At 38.5% G+C, this 12,790-nt stretch overlaps 1 protein-coding gene across 18 annotated transcripts in view; it reads right to left on the bottom strand.

The window, feature by feature from the left end:
- LOC134221154 (modifier of mdg4-like) overlaps positions 1-12,790 on the bottom strand; it is a 143,221-nt gene that overhangs the window by 46,541 nt on the left and 83,890 nt on the right. Inside the window, exons 5-6 of one of the 18 annotated variants that reach the window (XM_062700552.1) lie at positions 1,229-1,367; positions 952-1,163 (exon numbers count right to left, since the gene is read on the bottom strand). The exons of 16 other annotated variants lie outside the window; for them this stretch is intronic. In XM_062700552.1, coding sequence (XP_062556536.1) covers positions 1,010-1,163; positions 1,229-1,367 — 293 coding nt within the window. In that variant the 3' untranslated portion in view covers positions 952-1,009. Of the gene's footprint in view, positions 1-951; positions 1,164-1,228; positions 1,368-2,094; positions 2,469-12,790 lie in introns of those variants that run through there. One more of the 18 variants, XM_062700432.1, reaches the window with a different exon arrangement.

The raw sequence follows: 12,790 nt of genomic DNA, 5'->3' as shown, positions 1-12,790 counted from the left end.
ATCGCTTCGTCGGTGAATAATTTGGCGGAACAGTCCGGAATGTCCACGTAGAGAGGTTTTCGCTCGACCAGATAGGCCACATGTTTCTGCTTGATCGTACGGCTTTCTCCAGGCGTTCAATTTCGTCGGCGGTGTAAATAGGAAAGGAGAATCCTTCCACAGCAGACAATTTATGCAGCGGTTGATTTTTTTATTTTTTATTCCTTTCTTTATTTGGTAGGCACTCTGTGTTACTTAACCGCTACTGTGCCGAGATCTACTGTGGCATTCTGCTGCCAGAATCCACACAGAATCTATTTTTAGATTTTCCATTATCATTATAGAGCTTGCTGACGTTTACTCACCCTTCTCTTTTAATCGCTTGGGGAGGATAGGATTTGTTTTCATCGGGAAACGCTTCGGAAGCGTTTCCCGATGAAAACAAAACCCGTTCACTCTGTGCGCGTGCAAGAGAAAGATGATTAAATGTCAGCAAGCCTTATTGTTGTCGTTGCTTGTCCATCTCATCGTCAGTCCATTGTGTCCGTTTATCCATATCGTATATCCAATGATCGTTGCATTGTTCGGTTGCCATTTATCCGGGTAACGTTGGAGGAATGCCTCTAAGAAGAACAAGTTGTCAGTCGTCATTAGGCAGCCGTGACGGGGTACGCGCCAAACGCCACCGTGTGGGCTGCGGATCCGGCGACTGACGTGGGTTTGGTGGAGGGGCTGGGAACCGAACCCATGACCATTCGCTTGTAAGGCGAACGTGTAGCCAACTACGCTACGGGACCCCCCTTACAGCGGTTGATCATTGTGTTCAAATGTTTTGTACTGCAACAGCTGCAAGTCCTTAATCTTTACCTTAAAATGAGAAACTGTAAAAGTATGAGACGTTTAAGAAAACGGAATGAAATAAAAGAAACGGAAAATTGATGATACGAATTTTCAACAGACATAAACAAAATGTTAAACATTGGAGCAACGCGTAACAATTTATTTGTTTCAATTTATTGAATTGGTCAACCTATCGATACTGATGACCGCGCTTCGGCTTGCTTAGTAGCTCTCTTAGAGAACCTTTCTTCCGTCGTTCGGATATGATTTCATGGTTGTGCTCTCCTCGGCATATTATAGGACCTTTTCCATGTAAACGCGGCAGTGAAACACAGACGCGACAGCTAGAAGTAAGACCAATTCGTCAATAAATAATGTCAATTCAAAAATATTTAGTAATGAATCTTACCCCAATGCTCTTTTCTGAGTGCAGTTCCAGAAAATGTACCTATGTGAAACTTTGTTTCGCACAAAAGAGTGATTCCGTATCACCATGTTTTGCGTTCCTCGAATATTCATTACAAATGAAATTTCCTCCGGAGAGATAACTGTAATGAAAGAAAAAAAATGGTATAAGAAGCTTTATTTGATAAAATTGTTGAGTACTACCATGTATGGCTTAAAAATAGTTCTAATCTACAAAATCCTAGAATTTGGTTGGAATAACACTGTCATCGCTTAAAAAAACCTACTACAAAACAAACGCAAATTGAAAAACAATTTTGTTGCTAACATATATAAAATAAGCTTTAAAATCAGAAATAGTCATTACAAATTTTGATTAAACAAATTATTCTAAGCAATAAAGTCGAGAATTACATCCAAAAGAATGCTCGAAAGACAAACTGCAACTGTGCTAGTACTGCATTTACCTTGGAAATGGAAACAATAATGAAAGACCGAGGACTATCTTGTTTGAGAATACCTTTTTGTGCTGCAATTGACCAACAGTAGTCGTACAAATGCCGTAAATATTTCAATCCGCAACTATTGAAACACTTGAAAGCTCTAAAGTTTACTGATGGAGGTAAGGAGCAAAGTGATGTTTTGGTCGATTTTGGATTCAGCCAAAAATCTCGAATAGTAGTATTTTTACATCGATATGATGGTAAAATGTCTACGTCAATCGTAATAAATGTAACAATTCGTGGTAAAATAGTTAATTTGGTAACTCTTATATTAATCTTATAGAAAAATACTCGGAAACATTGATGTTTGCTTATCACACCACTTTGCCTCTAACCCTCTCACTTTATTCTGCATTCAGCCAGAGCAAAATATATGACTTCCTTAGATAATAATATCCAGCGGAAGACCAGCCGACATTTTCGAATGACCGACGGACTCTTCGGCAAACGGAGGCTCGTGATTGTGCACGTGGTATTTCACAATAGTCCCCCCGATGGTTGTAACTCTCCCGGGGCACTTGCAGAACGATGCGCACCGCCAGTAGCCCTTCTCCTTGCAGCCACCATTCCGACGGAATTTGTATCCACGAAATACCAGCAGCGGATGGCCCCGGCGACTGCGAATGTACTGAACTGCTTCCGGGTACAGCTGATCCCTCAAATCGTTACGATAGTAGATGCTCTGCAATGCCTGACCCCCGACCACTCTGGAACTGGGTATGATAGTTGTCGTTATGTAGCCTACGAAGAGAAATGCATCCGTTATTGGTCGAACGAAGTACTAGAATAGTTCGTTACATGATGGATTTTGGACATATTGATCACACTCTGCACAAATGCTAAGAATATACACAAATTGTTTTATTTCCGAACCACTATTCGCCTCTTTTGGCCCAACGTCTGTTTATACCAGTCTTCCAAATTGATGCTGGATAAATCCGTTTCCTCGAGAGTCGACGATCTGATGCGCTTCTGGTCATTCGCGTGGCAGTGCTCCGTCAGCTTGATAATTTTGTTATCCTGACAAATGACGCGTCCGTTGCATTTTGAGCTTTTGTAGCGAATGCACAGCCAATAGGACCGTGTTTTCCGGACTCGTTCACAGCGGTAAATGAAATCATCAAGGGTTAGCAGGGGTGCCCCACGCTGACTTCTAATAAATGTGCGATACTCTGTGGTATACTCAAAAACTGTAAATAAAATAGAATTACCGATTAATCATATAACTAATTCATGAATATTGTGTATCTACGTTAGTAAAATTAAAAAAATAAAACATTTGATTTGCCTCATCAAATTTTATTACTATTACACGTCAGTTGATTTTCGATCTTAGTAACTGCAATACAGAATCTTATGGCGAGAAACATTCCCAATCAACATGACCACGGTTTTTTGCACAATACTTCCTTGCTTACTAGGTATGTTGTTTTCATTGTTTCGACACTGTTGTTTAGCCCTTATTATCCCGGAAACCGTTTTCATTGGCCCGAAATCGCTTCCTTTGTTTACGGACGTCGTGAAAGTCTCGAATTCGGAGGGTTGGCTTATCATCCATTCCTCAGCAGACAGTTTTCCCCGGTTCGTAGATCTGCCGAAACAAGGATTTCATATCTTATCAACAGAAGGTAGTTTTCACGAGTATGATTAGTTTACCTTGCTTTCCAATCAGGTTCCAAACATCTGCGAATTAATGCATTATCAAAAGGAAAAGCCAAAATCTAGTACTACAAACACACCAGAACTATTCACTTTGACTAATTATTTCTTCGTATTCAAAACATATTGAGATCAGTCTTACCTTTTTTTCAGAGTTGTTAAACACATTCCACGGCGAACCCAGTATTTAGAAAATAGCTGATTCGATAGGTAAACGTCGGTCGGTCGACACGTGCTTCGCGATCAGATAGTGTTTTCGTCGATTTCCGTGGAAATTAAAGTTTGGGAAAAGTGATCACGCGAGTTGGGAACGGTTGTATAAATTAGTGAATATCAAGAAGAAATTGGTGAAAACTGAGAAGTGCAGTGAAATAGTTAAATTTGAAAGACGAGAGGACGCCATGGCTGTACGCCGAAAAAAAATCACTATCTTTGAAGTGAAGAAGATTTAAAAAAGATAAGAAGAAAAGATAACGATACCAGTAGTGGGATACAAAATGGCCACTGGTGGAACACCACCAGATGGAGGGGAGAATGAGTGGAGTACTAGTTGGAATATGGAAACGCGAGGAGATACCAACACTAACACCAATCCGACGCTGACGAACCAGAATACGAACACACAAACAAAAGCAAATGCGGAAAAAATCAGCTACCAGTACGTCAGGTTTTCATTGAGCTCAAGAACAGCAGTGAGAAGACATCCATCAACAAATACACACTCGGCTCATACTTGAGGAAAATCCAAAATACAATACTTCATACTGTACGCCAAACATAACGGAAGACGGTATATTGGAGGACGTTCAATCGAGAGTACCAGTAATGAGTGTCAAACGACTGCACAGGTATGTTGACGGAAGCAAGATGCAAAATTTACGAGTAAGTGTAACATTCCGCTCGAAAGAGCTTCCGGATAGTGTTAAACTGTTTTGTTGCCATACAAGAGTTTACCCGTTTGCACAAAGATTAGTTTTCTGTGCAAAATGTCCGCGGTACGGTCACATGACAGGAAACTGCAAAGGAAGGCAAAGATGTAGCACTGTGGAAAAACACATTAGGACAGCGAGGAGTACAACGACTGTAAATAACAGCAAAAATGCATCTACTGCAAGTCAGAATCACACCGGTCCGGGGCAACAGCTGGCGATGAAACACAGCGGTGAAATCCATCATGTCAAAGCAGAGTCTAACACAACTGGAAGCGAAGAGAATGATACCTGCCAGGATTTCCAATAACTACGAACCTTTGAGCAAACTGGAAGAATTTCCAACCATAAACGATACCTTTGCTAACACAGTTGCAAATGGCCACAGCCAGAAACTGCAAAGACCCAGACAAAACGAGGGACATCACAAGCCAGTTATGAACGCACCCCAACAGCATACAACAAAGGAAAAGGGGACGAAATGTAAGCAGGCAAAACAAAAGACCGAGAATTGGCGACGAACCCAGGATCAATGGTGCTAAGCCTAAAGAAGCAGAGCAGTTTCCCTCGATGGCGGGAGTAGGATTGCACAACGCACACAAAAGACCAGTGAAAACGAAAAATCTCGGGTACTTATTCAAAAGGACGTATTTGATTTTGTAAACAAAGATTCAAACGTCGATTAGTCTGATCTGATAGCCCTCCCACGCAAACCATCACCATAGACAGATAGGGGGAGGCTTCGGCTACCTGTTGGTAGTGTTGGTTTGCGTGGGAGTGCCATCAGATCGGACTAATCGACGTTTGAATCTTTGTTTACAAAATCACATACGTCCTTTTGAATAAGTACCCGAGAAATAGTTAATCTTGAAAGAAAAGGCAGCGGCTCAACAAGAGGCCACGCAGCGAATAAATAGCGTTATCATTAAGTTCTACACGGACTTCATAGTCCAGGAGGGAAGTGATAGTGAAATGGCAGGAAAGTTCAAAAAGTGGTCGAAAGAATATCTCGTTTAGGAATCAAGGAAAAGGGGGAAAAATAGTGAAAACAATAAATAAAGCAGAAATGAATAAGTGGAATAAAATAATACAATGTAACATTCAGTCAGTGAACAAAAATAAAGAAGAATTATCACGAGTGCTACGTCAAGAAAATTACGTAGCAGCAATTCTATCGGAAACATGGACATCGTTGGAATTAGAAAACACAAACAAATACAAGTGAAATTAAATTCAACTCCATTATTATTGACGACGATCTTCAGCTACTGATCCGTCTTAAAAATGTGAGAAGAAGGCAATACCAAAGAACTCGCGATCCCGCGTTGAAAGTTATTTGGCGAGATTTGCAAAATGAAATTAAAAAACGTTTCGCTATTCTGAGAAATACCAACTTTGAGAATAATGTCTCGAAGTTGGATCCCAGTTCGAAACCCTTTTGGAAATTAACGAAAATTCTTAAAAAACCTCAAAAGCCAATTCCAGCGCTTAAAGAGGGAAATAAAATTTTATTCACAAATGGTGAAAAGGCTCAAAAACTTGCTCAGCAGTTCGAGAGTGCCCATAATTTTAGTCTAGGTCTCACGAGTCCAATACGAAGATATTATCAATCAAGAGAATGTTTTTGACCATTCGTCGGGAACTAATTTGGATGAAGTGAGATCTATTACTAGAAAATTTAAAAATATGAAAGCCCCGGGTGATGATGGTATCTTCTACATACTTATCAAAAAACTTCCTGAGAGCTCTTTATCCTTTTTGGTTAATTTATTTAACAAATGTTTTCAATTGGCATACTTTCCAGATAAATGGAAAAACGCCAAAGTTGTTCCAATTTTGAAGCCGGACAAAAATCCAGCTGAGGCTTCTAGTTATCTAATCAGTTTGCCTTCTTCAATAAGCAAACTGTTTGAAAAGATTATTTTAAATAGAATGATGGTTCATATTAATGACAATTCTATTTTTGCTGATGAGCAATTTGGTTTTCGCCATGGGCATTCAACCACTCATCAGTTATTAAGAGTTACGAACTTAATTCGGCTCAACAAATCTGAAGGATATTCGACTGGAGTTGCTCTTCTTGATATAGAGAAAGCATTTGACAGTGTTTGGCATGAAGGTTTGATTGTAAAATTGATGAATTTTAATTTTCCTCTGTACATCATTAAAATGATCCAAAATTATTTATCAGATCGCTCACTGCAGGTAAACTATCAGAATTCTAAATCTGATAGATTACCTGTAAGGGTTGGTGTCCCCCAAGGCAGCATACTGGGGCCCATATTGTATAACATTTTTACTTCTGACTTACCTGATTTACCACCAGGGTGTCAAAAATCTTTGTTTGCAGATGACACAGGTCTCTCAGCCAAAGGGCGAAGCCTTCGTGTCATTTGTAGTAGATTGCAAAAAAGTTTGGATATTTTCTCCACTTACTTGCAAAAATGGAAAATTTCCCCGAATGCTTCCAAAACTCAGCTTATAATTTTCCCACATAAGCCGAGAGCTTCTTATTTGAAACCTTCTAGCAGACATATTGTCACTATGAATGGGGTTCCAATTAATTGGTCTAGCGAAGCCAAATATTTAGGACTTCTGCTGGACCAGAAATTAACTTTTAAAAATCACATTGAAGGCCTTCAAGCCAAATGTAACAAATATATTAAGTGTCTATATCCACTTATAAACAGAAAATCAAAACTTTGTCTTAAGAACAAACTTTTGATTGACAAACAATTTTTTAGACCAGCCATGTTGTATGCTGTGCCAATATGGACTAGTTGCTGCAATACTAGAAAGAAGGCACTTCAGAGGATTCAAAACAAAATTTTGAAAATGATTCTGAAGTTGCCTCCGTGGTATAGTACCAATGAACTTCATAGAATTTCTAATATTGAGGCATTGCAACAAATGTCCAACAAAATAATTTCCAATTTTAGACAAAAATCGTTGCAATCTTCTATTGCAACGATTAGCTCCTTGTACCCTTAGTATAAATTAGGTTAAGTTTAGTTTAAGTAGAAAACATTGTAATTCCTACACGGTTTAATTCAACCAGAGGAAATATCCTAACTGCCAGAGGCAATTGAAATATATTAATAATAAATAAAAGCGTAACATAGCAAATAAGGATGATAGTGTTAAGAAAACACGGAACACCTAGTCTAAGAGATAAATGCATGTATTAGAAAATTAGCAAATAAAAATAGTTAAATAATAAAAAAAAAAAAAGAAACAAACAAATACAACATATCGAAAGGGTCCCTCTATAACGGTAGGCGCTTTTGAAGATGATGCCACAAAGATACTTGACAGAACGAAGGGTTCTAGTAGGAGAGGAACGCACATCATGAATTATGGGGCCACACGTCTAATGACAGGAAAGGGACCATTTTGGCCGACATGATAACAAATAGCGAAGTTGTTTTATTGAATGATGGGTCGAATACACACATACCAATCGGAATTAACAGACAACCATCGGCGATAGACCTGACAAAACGAACTAGTCGCTCTCTTGACTTCTGGACATCGTAGCGTTCTGACGTGTTAATTCAAGAAAGAACATTTATCTCGCTCATAGGCCACCCATTTCACTAACCTTGCATGATGATCTTCCGCACAATAGTTTTCTTATAACTTTCGGGTTCTTGTTTTGACAAGGTCAAAAAAGTAAAAAACTATCACCGGACTGAAAAACCGTAAGAAACAGATTTTAGCGCAAAAAGTCTTATTTAATGTTAGTAGGCCGAACAAAAAGGATTATACGAACACTTCTTGCGACTTCTTATTACCATGTTGATGTGAAATTTTCATTCTTTACTAGCAGACCTGACAAACTTCGTTTCGCCTAAAAATTATTTATTATGTGACGATTAGCTCTCGAGTTATGAAGAAATTTCTGTTTCATTTGTATGAGAGCCCCCCTTTCCAGAAGGGGGAGAAGTCTCGAACCACCACAAAACCATATCTTCTCTTCCAAAACCTTCACATTTTTCACATTTGGTTCCATTTGCTTGATTAATTCTCGAGTTATGACGAAATTGGTGTTTCATTTGTATGGGAGCCCCCTTTTCCAAACGGGGGAGGGATCTTGAACCATCTTAAGAACCTTCCCCGGCCCCAAAAACTTCTAAATACAAATTTTCACGCCGATCGGTGCCAAATGACTTAAAAATGCATGAAACGTCGAGATCTGATGTTATTCAAAAAAAAAAAATTAAAGAAAAATCGATATTTTCTCTTAGAGCATTTTTGGGATTTTTTTTTCAGATGATGAACATTTTTTCGTCGAATTTTAACGCCGGACGATACGCAAACGTTTTCGTAGCCAAAAATATCCCCCTATGCAAAATTTGAGCTAAATCGGACATGATTTAGGGTTGCTCAAAATTAACTTTTTTTTTTCTCACAAGGGGGATTTTTTCTGTTTTTTTTATGCCGAAGGACTCAAAATGCATGAAACTTTAAGAATTAATTTGAAAAAAAAATAAAACTGTTTTGGGACTTCGGAAAAAAAATCTTATGGCGAAAACAATTTTTCATCGAATTCAAAAAACGAACAATACACCCAAAAAAAATACCGTGGTAGAAACTACTATTTCGTAGACTACACTCTGTTTTTAAAACAACCATGGAATTTTGTTAAATTATACCATGGTTTCAGTTCAAGTGACAACATTCCGCAAGGGCCACAGTTGATTTTTGCGCATAGTAAAATCAAACGGGTTTGTTTTCTGCTGAAAATCGTCGGTGCATATTCTTAAAATATGCCCCTATGCAAGCTCCATCGGACATAATTTAGGGGTGCTCAAAATTTTGATTTTTTTTTTTTACTTTGAAAACTTTTGAGATCAGATTTACGGAGAAAATTATCAGATTGCGGTTTTTATTACGCGGTACCACATGAATTAAAACACAATGTGTAAAAATCAAGTTACACAAAAATTCAAAATTTTGATAGCAAGATTTTGAGCACTCCTAAATCATGTCCGATGGAGCTCAAATTTTGCATAGAGGCATATTTTAGGGCTTAGGAAATGTTTGCGTAACGTCCGATATTTAAATTCGATGAAAATTTTTCGTAGTTCCAAAACAGTAGATTTTTTTTAAAATAAATTCTCAAAGTTTCATGCATTTTGAGGTATAAAACAACCGAAAAAATTTGATTTATTTTTAAGCACCACTAAATCATGTCCGATTTAACTCGAATTTTGCAAAGGGGAATACTTTTGGCTACGAAAACGTTTGCGTATCGTCCGGTGTTAAAATTCTACGAAAAAAGTACCAAAAATGTTCTAAGAGAAAAAATCAATTGTTTTAAAAAAAAATGTTTTTGGAATAACATCAGATCTCGACGTTTCATGCATTTTAAGTAATTTGACATCAAAAACAAAAATTCGATTTTCGACTTTTCCTTTGTTCCCCCCTTGGAAAAATGTTCATGGGTAAAAATTTCAAAACTTTGATGAATTTTAGGCACCCCTAAATCATGTCTGATTTAGCTCAAATTTTGCATGGGGTCATATTTTTGGGTAATGAAACTTGTGAGCAATGTCGTTTTTTAATTCGAAAATGTCATTTTCATTGGCACCCCTGCAGTCTTCAACCTTCAGTCTTCAGCGTCCAGTCTTCAGCCTTTAATCATCAGCCTTCATCCCAGTCTTCAGTTATCAGTCTTTAATCTTCAGCTTTTCAGTCTTCATTCCAGTCTTCAGCCTTCAGTCTTGAGTCTTCAGTTTTACCCTTCAGTCTTCAATTATCAGCCTTCAGCCCAGTCTTCAGACATCAATGTTCAGCCTTCAGTCATTCCGCCCGTCACCAGCTTTTAGTCTTAAGTCTTAAATGTTCAAACTACTGTCTTCATTCGTCAGGCTTCAGCTTTTAGCCTTCAGTCTTCAATTTTCAGTCTTCATCCTTCAGTCTTCAGTCTATAATCTTCAGTATTCAGTCTTCAATATTCAGTCAATCTTCAGTATTCAGTCTCCAGTAGGGTGGTCTAACCGGTAGTACCGAAACCGGTAATACCGGTATTACCGGCCAATTTTGGGTACCGAAAATACCGGTATTAGAGACGGAAAATACCGGTATTTTCGGTATTCTGAATTTCGCTGTCAGTATGATAAATCTCGAATAGTTTTCACCCAAATATATCAGCTAAACCGCATGTAATTGCATATCTGTCCCATATAAATAGGAAATCCAGCATAAATATGACAAATATTTGATTACCAGCAGTAAAGCATCGTGCAAAAAAACAATTAAATGCGCGCATGAGTAACTTTGTCCAAGTAAGCATCATTGACGACGTTCACGATACAACAAAAATCGATCATCTTCGTCATTAATCATACGTGTTGCTTCATTCTCTTAGCCATCTGTCAAACTGCGAATGACTTTTTTCTCAACATTGTTGACATCTTCCAAAGTTTTCCCGCAATATATGAAATTGTGAATGAGGCACGTGTCGTAGTAGTTCTTTTTCGTGGATCATCTGTGAAAAACAATTTTTTGCAAAAATATGTCCGTTCTGAATTCGGAAAAGAATTTAAATTTGTGGCTGATGCCAAGGCACGCTGGAATAGCTTGTTATCTATGCTCAAACGGATCGATGAGTTGCAGCTTTATTCCAAATTCTACCTCAGTGATTGTTTGACGGTTGGTGAAATAATTCAAGCCCTCGAACCTGGTCAAGCTGATGTGGAACTACTCTGCTGTGAGTTCTGCACTCTATATGAAGCCGACGTGGAGCTCCAATCTACATTGGAACAATTATCAAATTAAACCAAAGGAATTTCCGCCACTTATTCTATGCTTTGAAGGAATAAATCCAAGAGAGCTGATCAGAATACGCCGATCTTTTTGCTTTTTTGAATAGTTCTGCCGTGAAGCAATTGATCAGAAACGATTTTGTCATTTTCTTCAAGACATCTAGAGCTATTTTGATTAAGCAAGCGGACGAGATTTTGAAGCGTCGTAATTTGTGAAGCAATCGTTGAAACTGAGACAACGACCATACCTGATAATCGGTACGAAGAAGATGCCTCTGTGGATATTTTTTCTGGTTCATCGATTAAAGAACAACTCGTGAAGAGACTGTAGCAAAACACTTGCGTTGCTGGTGGCAAATACGTTGACGCCAGGATCCTTGCATGCAATCCGTAAGGAATTCTCCTACTATGAATCTGGAGGGATTAATAAGTATTTGACACTGATTTTCGACGGTCTTGGAACCATTCGTCCAACTTCGGTTGAACCAGAGAGGGATTTTTCAGTAGTTGGCAACATTGCCAACAAAACCCAATGCGGATTGGGAGATGAGTCGCTCAGTATGTTATGTCTACTTAAGTTTTGCTTTTCCAAGCTCAACAAGCAATGTTTTTTACATTTGAAGTTTGTCAACAAATGTTGTTTTACATCAAAAGTCCAAATCAAAAGTTTTTCTTTTAATACCTGACATTTTTACAAAAACCGGTATTCTTTTTTTTTTTTAACCATTTCATTTATTTGGTGGGCTCAGTCGTGTGTGACACGTTGCGGAGCCGCAATTCTTAAGTATGATATCTTTATAATTTGTATCATCGTCACGTCACGCTCCTAGGGGGGAGGGGGGGTTCCGAACAGCGTGACGACTCATACAAAAATTTTAGAGGTTTAATACAAAAAGTGTGACAAAGGGGGGAGGGGGGTCGAAAATCGCCAATTTTTGCGTGACGTACTTTATGGATGTTCCCTTATCATTAACAGTTAGTAGAGGAGGGACATAGACCATGATACTCGTGGTGACTCAAGGTTATATTTTACTTAATTCAGGATGGACGGGGTAAGGATTTGGAAAAAAACGGTATTCTACCGGTATTACCGGTATTGACTCCACCAAATACCGAATACCGGTATTTGTTAAAAATGGCCAATACCGACCACCCTAGTCTCCAGCCTTCAGCCTGCAATCTTTAGTCTTCAGTTTTCAATTTTCAGTCTTCAGCCTTCAGTCTTCAATATCCAGTCTTCAGTTTTCAGTCTAGAGTCTCCAGTATTTAGCCTTTAGTCTTTAATGTTCAAACTTCAGACTCCCGTCTTCAGCCACCAGTCTTCAGCCTCCTATCTTCAATCTTCAGCCTTAGGTTTTCAATCTTCAGTCTTCAGCTTCCAGCCATAAGTATTCAGTCTCCAGCTTTTGGTCTTCAGTCTTCAGCCTTCAATCTTCTTAAATTTTCAGCCTTCAGTCTTCAGTCATCAGTGTTCAGTCATTCAGGCTTCAGTCTCCCGTCTTCAGCCACCAGACTTCAGCATTCAGCCTTCAGTCTTCAATCTAAGTCTTCAGTCTCCAGCTTTTAGTCTTAAGTCTTCAGTCTTCAGACTTCAGTCTTCATTCATCATCCTTCAGTATTCATTATTCAGTCTTCAGCCTTCAGTCTCCAGCCTTCAATCTTTAGTATTCCGTCTTCAGTCTTCAATATCCAGTCTTTAGTCTTT

This window comes from Armigeres subalbatus, chromosome 1 (assembly GCF_024139115.2).
Source record: "Armigeres subalbatus isolate Guangzhou_Male chromosome 1, GZ_Asu_2, whole genome shotgun sequence".
Taxonomy (NCBI): domain Eukaryota; kingdom Metazoa; phylum Arthropoda; class Insecta; order Diptera; family Culicidae; genus Armigeres; species Armigeres subalbatus.
Note: the sequence above shows the minus strand (reverse complement) of the source record. Positions and strands in the feature narration are given on the sequence as shown.